This window comes from Cryptomeria japonica, chromosome 2 (assembly GCF_030272615.1).
Source record: "Cryptomeria japonica chromosome 2, Sugi_1.0, whole genome shotgun sequence".
NCBI lineage: Eukaryota > Viridiplantae > Streptophyta > Pinopsida > Cupressales > Cupressaceae > Cryptomeria > Cryptomeria japonica.
In genome coordinates, this window is record NC_081406.1 from 142,518,275 (window position 1) to 142,528,973 (window position 10,699).

At 31.7% G+C, this 10,699-nt stretch overlaps 1 protein-coding gene across 1 annotated transcript; it reads right to left on the reverse strand.

Annotated features, from left to right (window-relative positions):
• Nucleotides 1-1,087: 1,087 nt before the first annotated feature.
• On the reverse strand, nt 1,088-6,473 carry LOC131859498 (alpha pinene synthase, chloroplastic-like). The gene is made up of 3 exons (XM_059213321.1): nt 6,321-6,473; nt 1,509-1,757; nt 1,088-1,384 (listed from the first exon to the last, which is right to left on the reverse strand). Exons 1-3 carry the CDS (start codon nt 6,471-6,473, stop codon nt 1,088-1,090), a joined length of 699 nt encoding a protein of 232 aa, XP_059069304.1.
• Between the last annotated feature and the right edge of the window lie 4,226 nt (nt 6,474-10,699).

Below are 10,699 nucleotides of genomic sequence, written 5' to 3' on the forward strand. Positions count from 1 at the left end.
GCTCGATTGGAAAAATCATAAAAAAAAACATACTCAACAAAAATTACAAACAAATACACATATTCTAGTGCTCACTCTTAACTATCTTTTTGCCAAAGGATTTGTTAAAATACTAAATCTAACTATGACTTTTTTGATGCGCACGTCAGACATTATGTTATGTTTTTAAGAAAAAATCAGGGTCAGTTTCTCGTGCATGAAGGATTTGACCCCCTTAATCTTATCCAATTTTGAAAAAGTTTAGTAGTTTGGAAACTAGATTGAGAGTAATACAATATTTATTTTTTTATTATCTTTATATCTTGAGTGGATGACTTTCAAATTTTGCCTCCAAGTTCAGGTTCACCTGATTTCAGAAATAAAAAAGTGTCCACTTATACCCCCCTTTTTGACCACCATCTTTGTGCACTTAACCAGAATCATTATTCTATCTAAATTATATGAGAATATAACAAAACAAAGCATCCCAAGAAAATATACACAACAAGAGTTTGATATACTTCGTTTTCCTACTATTGCATGGTCATTTTACCTCCTTTTGGTAAAAAAATTGATTGTTGCAGCATTGTTTTGTGTTTTTGAGTTGAGTTTTTCTATAATTTTGGGCCCCTTAAAAGCACTTTTAATTGCACACAATAATAATTTATACTCGCACATGATTTGAATTATCTAAATAAAAATAAAAATTATGAGAAATTATGCTTAATCATACAAAGGAACAAATATCTAATTAAAAATATGAATGAGACAAAAATAACATATAAAAAATGTCTGTAAAAAACACATCATTATGTATTCTTTGAAAGAAAACTAGTAGATTTTAGCAACATAATGAAGTGTGTATAACCACTATGTACATAGAAAATTAGTAAACTAGACTCGTTATTATAGATCCAATATATCAAAGGACATATGTGAGTCCACCAACACAACAAAAGAACAAAGCCTACACACATAGCTGCCCAATGAGGATTTGAACCTTGGTGGCAGTTTTACCAAGCAAGTGTTTTAACCCTTGCATTACATGTGTGCCCCCAATCAAAGGACATTTTTCTTAATACTCCATATATTTAATCTAATTAAAAAGTTATATAGGTACTGGTTCAATCATGGCTTTGGTGATAAGTTTTTTTGTCTCAATGTCTGAGACACTAATTCCATCTCTTTCTTTGTAGAGAAGTTGGATACCTTTTGATAATGCATATTTATGATATTTGCTGATTATTGGAACATTATCAGGTTTCAAATATTCCCAATTTAGTTCCTTGAGTTTTTCATCAATTAAGGAATTGAGATACTCCAATGCATTCTCCTCTGTAGATCTAGGATTGTCTTTGAAATAACATGCTATGCCCGATGCTAGTTCTCCACGATCTGCCTCAGCCTTCAAAAATACCATTACACTTTTATAAAATTTCAAATTAAATGCCTTTAAACCAATTTAATTGATTATATGCATGGAAAAACATGATATCTTGAAAGTTGAATTAACTAAATTTATAACATACCTTGAAAGTCTTTGTGTCACCTCTTAATCTAAGGGTTAAGCATAGAAGATCATTGAACTTTGAAGGGTAATCAATTTCTTTTATAATAGCATCATTAATGGGCACATCCAATGATAGTAGTGGTTGTAAGGTCACAACACGATACCCAAAGCTTACTTTTCCATTCTCTAAATATTCCTCCAAAGATGGTATATACCCCGTATCAATCCAAGTTGCTTCCACCATGAAAGAATCTATGCAAATTTCCCACTATACACAAACAATATTCCAAGTTAATTTGTTAATACTTGAATTTATAAATAAATTACTATGAAAATTCTACATAAAATAAGTCTCTGAATGAAATTAAATCAAATATTTATATAACTCTAAAAAAGGTAAAAATCAGATCATTTCATAATGTTAAGGAAAACCAAAATATATTTTGATAGGCCATGCATATGTACTAATTTATTTTTATTGTAAACCAGATTATGTTATATACAGGTAAAATTCTATAGTTAATATATGATACATATATAATACCATACTTTTTTACATGAAAATGTAAGATTAGGACCACACACACACAAACACACATATATATGTATTTAATATACATACATACATGCATACATACATACATATCTACATACATATATGTGTGTGTGTGTGTGTGTATGTATGTATGCATGCATGTATGTATGTATGTATGTATGTATGTATTTATGTATACATATACATGTATACATTTATATATGTATATATACACATATATATATGTGTGTGTGTGTATACACACATATGTATATATGTATGTATGTATGTATGTATGTATGTATGTATGTATATATATGTGTTTATACACACACACACACACACATATATATGTATGTAATATATACACGCACATACACACCCATATGTATGTATGTAATATATGTGTTTATATATACCACACACACACAAACACACATATATATGTATGTAATATACATACATACATACATACATACATACATACATACATGCATACATACATACATATATACATACATATATGTGTGTGTGTGTGTATGTATGTATGTATGCATGTATGTATGTATGTATGTATGTATGTATGTATGTATGTATGTACGTATGTATGCATATACATGTATACATTTATATATGTATATATACATATATGTGTGTGTGTGTGTATACACACACATATGTATATATGTATGTATGTATGTATGTATGTATGTATATATAGGTGTTTATATATACACACACATATATGTATATATATGTATATGTATATATATATATATGTATATGTATATATACATATATGTATATCTACATATATACGCATACACATACACATACACATACACATACATGTACACGTACAAATACATGTACACGTACATGCACAGACACATACACACACGTACACATACACATACACATACTCATACACATACACATACACATACACATACACATACACATACACATACACATACACATAGACATTCACATACACATACACATATAGATAGACATACACATACAGATAGACATACACATACAAATACACATACACATACACATACACATACATACGCACACACCCACACACACACACACAAATTTAGAATGCTTCTTAATTCCTCATTTATTATTGTCAAACATGATGCCACATAACATGTCTTTTTTTCAAGGTGTCTTAAATGGTCCCAAAAAGAAGTAAGACCCACAGTTGTGCACTAAGTCTCGTTTATTATTGTGCTGATGTGGCATCACAGAATTGGTTATTTTTTCAAATTTATTGGAAGCTTTTTGAGAAAAAATATTGACATGAAACTTTTTGTACTCCACTAATAAACTAATTATGCCCCACTAATGGACTAATTATGTCTAGCTACTATCCCAAGTATAGGATCACACAACACCATCAAGCCCTTGTATTGTATTGTGCCCCACTAATGAACTAATTATGTTCAATTACTAACTATAGGGATTTCAAATTTATTTATTTGACTATAAACTTGTATTGTAGTAAATTGTATCCCTTAACAAATTCACACTTTATTTGGCACCTAGTTTATTGTGCTTTTTCATTGATCATTTTTTGCCTATTTGTGCCCAATTACACTTTAAATCTTAATTGTTAATAACACAATTTTAATGTGGGCAAATACTTAATTTAGGATTCAATCTAGTATCATAAACCACAAAACTCATGACTCCATTTTCGAGGCCCTATTTTGGTGGGCCCTGGGCACCCAACAAAGGTGTCTTGCCAAAATTCCTTAAAATGTATAGTCAGTTGCAAGTGTGAGCCTTAACATTTTCAAATCTAGTCTCGATTTTGCTACTTGACCATTTTATGCTGGCTTTTTTTTTATTATAAAAAATGTCTTCTGATCCCTATATAAAGCACTACTTCTATCATTCATAAGGGCTAACGGATTTTAAGACATTTTATGAAAATTCAAATGGTCAAGCAAGCACTTCAGGTGAGTTATAAGCATATTGAGAAACAAACTACAACATTCAACATTCAAGAATGATTTAATATGTGTTTTTAATGTTTTCTTATCATATTATTACATGAACACTTTAAGGACTTGTCTAAAGAGCATTGCATAATCACCATTTCCATTCTTAAGGTAATAATCATTTCAATTTAACATTCCCATTATTGCTTAGGCTCTATCCTACTAGGGATAATCTCTCTTTTTCATCAAGAATAACAACACAAGGTTTTACTTAGGCAAGCCCCTATACAACACAACCATTCTTTCCAATTTTGTGTGTGTGGGTTTAGATATGATAGTAGAGAGTATTACAAGTGCAGTAAGAAAATAATGACAAACATTCCCAAATTTCAAATAGGCAAAAATAATTGGACTAAGGCACCTAATACACATGTTTGATGTTTTTTGGATGAATTTTAGAGAGATAAACTTATAAGGGCTCTTGACTACAAATATGCTTCATTATGTTTGTACAAACACCCATTGATTGGGCTGCCCAACACATCAGTTTGACACTTGTAGCCTCAACTTGCAAATCTAGGTTCCTTTATGCATTCTCTTTCCAGATTTGGCCTACTGTGTTGCTTTTTTGTTATGTAATTTACTTTTATTGTTGAAAGTCGTCATTATTCTATCATTAAACCTAGATATTGAAAACACAATTTACAATTGCAATTGCATTACAACAAAGAAACATAAACCCAAGTGTTTATCTCTCCTATTAGGACCATAAATGAACCTATGTGTGTTCCAATGCTACATTATGGAGATTTGAGATCTTAGTTTGCATCCGTAGACCTTATAAGTGACCTGCATGATCTTTTATTGCCCAAAATATGAGAATTTGATCTCAATTTCTGAATTGCATTGTCCACTCCCTTTGGCTCTTTTATATAAGCAAGAATGTATCTTTGTAATCCCATGATTTAGTAACCTACCACAAACTCTAGTTTATTGACCAAAAATTGCACTCAAATGAGTTTTCGCCAAACTAAGACAACCATGGTTTATAAGCCTACCAAGAGCTCTAATTCGTTGGCCAACAATTACAAATAATTGGCTTTCACTTGACTATAGAGGTCCAATAATCATTTTGACACTTGGTAGAAAAAAAAATATGAAATGGGGTTTTGTTGTTTTTCCCTAAATAAGCTAACACACAAATCTGAACATTGAAATAAACTTCTTTTCTTGAGCCACTTTTAGTGAAAGGAAGTCAAATTACATTGAATATCTTTTTGCAAACCTGAAAATATTTGTGAAGAATAAAAAAAATTACATATGAATGGCTAAATCAACTCAAATGTGATTGACTCTATAGATTCTAAACATTTGTCTTTCTCCTCCAATACTATGCTTTTTCTGTAGTAGAAAAGATTGATACTGACGTGTTTAGAGACAAGGGAAATGTAGAGCTACAAATTAATTGCCAGCTTCATTTTAGGATGAAGAATGGAATGGCATTTATTGAAATTCTTATATCCCCAATTCAATTAAAAAAGAAGAAATTTTTTTAGGGTCACACAAAAAAATGATGAGAAAGCTTCTTAATGGTACTAGGTGAGAAGAATTAAATATAATTCTTAAAAGTGGATCCATATTCAAAAAGTTCAAATTACAATAGCTTAAACATGCCTCATTTAACTTGTGAATTCCAAATAATATTAAAATAGAATCTTCATTATACAATAGATGATATTATTTGTCAAATTATGATGCCCTAGAAGCTATACTACTTGGATTACTAAAATATGGTAGGTTTTGATTTTATATATTTCTTCTCAAACAAAGAGGAAGAAACTAGTAGGATATAAAGTAATATCAAAGGAGACACTTGATTGTTGCTTTAAAATGATTTGTCATCCATAGTTTAGAGGAGTGAGAGCTAAAGATAATCCAATTATGACACGAAATATAAAATTTTCACTATCCTTGATTCGGTTTTTATTGTCGAATTTTTTAACTGCAAATATTATATTTAGTTCCCCAAAGTTAGACATGTGATTAAAAAGTCAGCACAGAGTACCATCCATTAAAGAAATCTTGATAGAAAAGTTCAATATATAATTAATGGTTATTGATTTCCATAACTCATTTTGAGATATGCAAAAGTAATGATTTGTATCTATTTTGCAAAAAATCTTATATTTCATACTAATTAAACCTTTGATAGAAGACTAAGATTCACCTTCTCACTTGCCTTGACAAGTCTTCTCCTAGTTTGTACTCCTTCATTCTTGTCTCCAATAATTTGATCCTATGAATGATTCTTTTGAACATACTTTGATAGAGTCTTGATTACCTTCTCTAATTCCTTTTTTCCAGTCTCCTTTTCTTCCTTCTCTTCATCATCTTCTTCTACAATGCAAGGAGCACCTTTTGTTCCACAATACTTAGACTCTTTTGTAGTTTGGTTCCAATTTTTATCTACTTTTACATTTGTTCTTTCAGCCATCTTCTTGAGTCTCTTGGGCTTGCTTCTTTTTAAGTAACCAAGGAAGACTCCTTCATCAGTTCTTGAGTCAAACTTTCCAAGGTCTTCTTTATCTCTTTTGATGTAACATTTTCTTTCAAATATTCTAAAATACTTGATAGTAGTAGTTATTCCATACCACAACTCATAAGGGGTCTTACAATTATTGAATCTCCCTTGCACTCTATTAAGAATATAAACAATAGTATGCACTTCCTCTTGAACTAGTACATATCAACCAAATTAGTTTTGATTAACAATTTCCTATCCATCCCTTGAAATATTCTATATTTTCTTTTTGCTACCCCATTTTGTTGAGGGGTCCTAGGAGAAAATAAATGTCTCCTACTACTGTGATCTTCACAAAAATTAAACTCATTTGATATAAATTCACCTCATCTATCATACTTTAAGCATTTTATGTTAGCATCTATTTCATTCTCAACCATAGACTTGAAGGCTTTAAACTTATTTGGGGATTTTAATTTTTCTCTTTGAAAAGTAACCCATGTCATTTTAGAATAATAATCAATAAGTAACATAAAGTAAATTATTTTACCATTTAGTACTCTTGTCCTGATAGGTCCGCATAGATCAATGTGTATCATCTGTAAATGCTTTGTATTAGAATATTCCTTACGATTGAATCTTGTCTTTGTTTCCTTTCCCACTTGACATTCCTTGCATAATGTGTTTGTAGGCTTCATAATCTATGGCATCGTTTACATCTTGTGTAGAATTGATCTTTAGCATGTTGTCAAAATTGATATGTCCCGTCCTGCTATGCCACAATCAAAATTCATAGCTTTGACCCATTAGACAACTACTTCCTTTAGCTTCCTTTAGATGGTAAATTTTTTCATCAATTCCCATTCCTTCTACAATTAGTCTTTCACACTTTTTCATGAAATTTAAGTTGTATACTTTGATACACATTTGGCTATCATCAAGAAGATTATTTTTTAGTCCCTTAACATAGAGAACATCCTCATTTTTGTTCTTTCCATCAATGATAATGGTTCCTTTGCCACAAATATGAGAAGACTCTTCACCTCCAAGCTTAACTTATCCACCATTCCATTTTTTTAGATTGATGAATTTTCTTCTATCATTTGTCATGTGATTTGAACACCTACTCTCAATCGCCCAAGCATTTGTTTCTTCTTTTGCATGAAAAGCAGTCTACACAATTAAAGTTTTTTTACTATTTTCATCAGTAGTTGAGGTACCAAATTGCTTACAATTTTCACCATTATCAACTTTCACATCCATAAATAATGTCTCCTCATTTGAGTCATCACATTCCTCATCTTTAGATGAGTGACTACTTTCTATAATTTGAATAGAAGCTTCTTTTAGGCTTGTCTAGTTTATCTTCTCCTCTTTTAGTTCTATCATCTCCTCTTCTATTGTTATTTTCCTTTAAAGTATATTTAGATGCATAATGAACAATTCTTCCACAATTAAAACATTTGAAGAGTAACTTAGGTATGTATTTTCTAGTGCCCTTCTTTAGTCTTCTCAGAAAGTTTGCTTCTATATCATCAAGGTCATCATTGCGATCAACATCATCTTCCACTTTCTTATTGAATTTGAATGAAACTTCCTTCTTGGGGTTATGTAATTCAAAATCTCGCATCTCAAAGGTAGTGAGAGAACCATAGAATTGATCCATTTTATATTAGTCCAAATCCTTGATTTCCTCAAAAGTAGATACTTTTGAACTATAGGATTTGGGAAGCAATCTAAGTACACTTTTCACTACTTCATATCCATCCAAATTTCCACAAATACCTCTCATTCCATTTACTACTTCTATTACATGGTGTATACTGTCAATGTTTTCCTCTTTTGTCATTCTTAGATTTTCAAATTTGAATTAGAAGTTCTACATCTTGATTTGTCTTATTTTTTCATCTCCTTCATATATTCTAGTGAGCTTCTCCCAGACATCTTTAGCAAGCTCATAGTTCATCATATTCCTAAGTTCTAAATCAACCAAACCACTTATGATTGCATTCTTTTATTTTACATTGTTCTCATACAATCTAATCTTATCCAAAGTATCTAGAAGAGTAGAGAGAGAAATATAACTATCTACAATAGAGTTCTAAATTTCATATCCTATAGCATTCAAATATGATTCCATCATTAGCTTTGAAAAGGTGTAGTTTGTAACATCAAACTTAGGTATCTTGCAAGATTCATCTTGTTTCATCCCAAACCTTCCTCAAGTGGTTAAGCTTCTTCTAGAGGAACTCAACTCTGATACCCATTTTTAAACCCATCCCAAGAGTAAGTAGGAGGGGGGGGGTGTGAATTAGTCTTGTTCAATCACCTATACTTTATACCTCAAATCAACATCAACTTATCCTTAATCTTATCAATAACAATGAAATGTATAAAAATAAACACCAATCATAATAGAACACTAGATTTACATGGAAAATACAAAGAGGATAAACCACATTGAGAGTTAACTCACAATATATGAGCCTAATTATAGTAATTTTTTTTTACTTATTTCCAAGGAAGCTCACTGCTTTCAGAAGGACTTGAAGGTTGAGGTGCACAACCCTGAGGAAAGATACAAGATACTTGTAGGATGAGACTCAATGCCTCATGACAAGATACAAAGAAATTGTTGGGAAGACTCACTATCTCTAAGCAAGGTACATGAATATATGAATCAAGATGAAATAAGCCTTTACAAACAATGACCCCCACAATGTCTAAGTATGCAGTTGTCCTTGAATCTTTGTCTCAAGTGACCAACTTAAAAACAATCACTACACATTGGCTAAATTTTGCATCACATACATTGCAATTAATATGATCATGTAAGTGCATACACATATGCTGATCCACACACTCATGCCACCATTTAGAGTAATTTGATCTTATACATATATCATCCTTTTCATCGTAAAAAATCAATTAGGTCAGCCAAAACAAGGTATATTTTAGAGTTTATCTCCAAATTATATAATAACATAGTTTGAACCTCAAACAATTATTAGTTATTAATATAATTATAAGAATTAAAGTTAAGAAAATATGATATTGATAGTATCATCAAAAAAGAAGTATTTGGGCACTTACATGATGAATTGAACTAAAACTCTTATAAAGAAGGAAAGAAAAATAAAAGATAAAGTAGTTGACACAACTTACTAGTTTGTAGACATTCGGGCCATGTAGCTAGTGTTGGCATTGAATTGTTATTGATGACAACCGGGATAGGATGGGTACCAGTATAAGAGATGTATGTGCAACACTATCATTGATGCATACCGGATGTGATGTCTTTGATGTCACCTAGTATTGCAGGTCACCGGTAAGGGAGAGAATGTCATTCAACACAATGGCCATTGGAGTTACCAGTACACAAGTTAGTGTTTGACTTGTGTTAGAGATATGGAAAGGACACTGGTATGATATAACAACTGGTAAATGATGACATCTACAAGAGAGCATGATGCTGGTCATTTGATTATGATGAAGAGGGGGAATGTTATCTAAATCACATCAACATCGAGAGAGAATTATGTGTAGGCCACCAGTATGTTGTGTGGATGAAGAACAACATGACTCCCATCGTATGAAGAGAATACTGATAGTAAGAGTGCCCAAACCGGATCGTATGTGCCTATTTGAAGATATGCTTCTCAAACAGGGAAGCCACATTGATACAATGTCGGATGCAGATGACAAGGATCCACTCCCACCAGTAAGTGGAACTTATCTCCTATTATGCAAAGTGTGCATCATAGTTTTGTGAGATAAGACAGAAGAGTTAAAGGCAGGAGCTTGAAGGCTCACACCAGATCTACCGATGAATCACAAAGATGCCTCAAGTGAATGAAATCAAAGATATGCACTGGACGGACAAAGAAGACATAATGTGGTACCAAAACTATTGAAGTGTGATGGGTTTGTCACCTTGACAAATTGGTTGAGATATGGTCCGGGCTGATGATGAAGAAGACAAGGCTACATCAGCTATAGATAGAGAATGCAACCAATATATAGATGCCTTAGAAGGAAACAGTTGAAGGTTGATGACATGGTTTCATCAAGGGTGCCTATCGCTAAGTATGAGAATCGGTTAGAGAACAAAGAGGCTAAGTGATGTGCTCTTTTTGGATGAAGATGAGCATGTGGTGGATTGATATGTCTGGCCAGCGATAAAGGTGCTCCACCAGAAG

Excerpts from the sequence above, each read along its gene's own strand:
- LOC131859498 (XM_059213321.1), bottom strand. The coding sequence starts at position 6,473 with ATGGCTGAAAGAACAAATGTAAAAGTAGATAAAAATTGGAACCAAACT. Across the intron at positions 1,758-6,320 it reads GAAAAAAGGAATTAGAGAAG|TGGGAAATTTGCATAGATTC; the intron begins GTAATCAAGACT and ends GTTTGTGTATAG. Across the intron at positions 1,385-1,508 it reads GTGACACAAAGACTTTCAAG|GCTGAGGCAGATCGTGGAGA; the intron begins GTATGTTATAAA and ends GTATTTTTGAAG.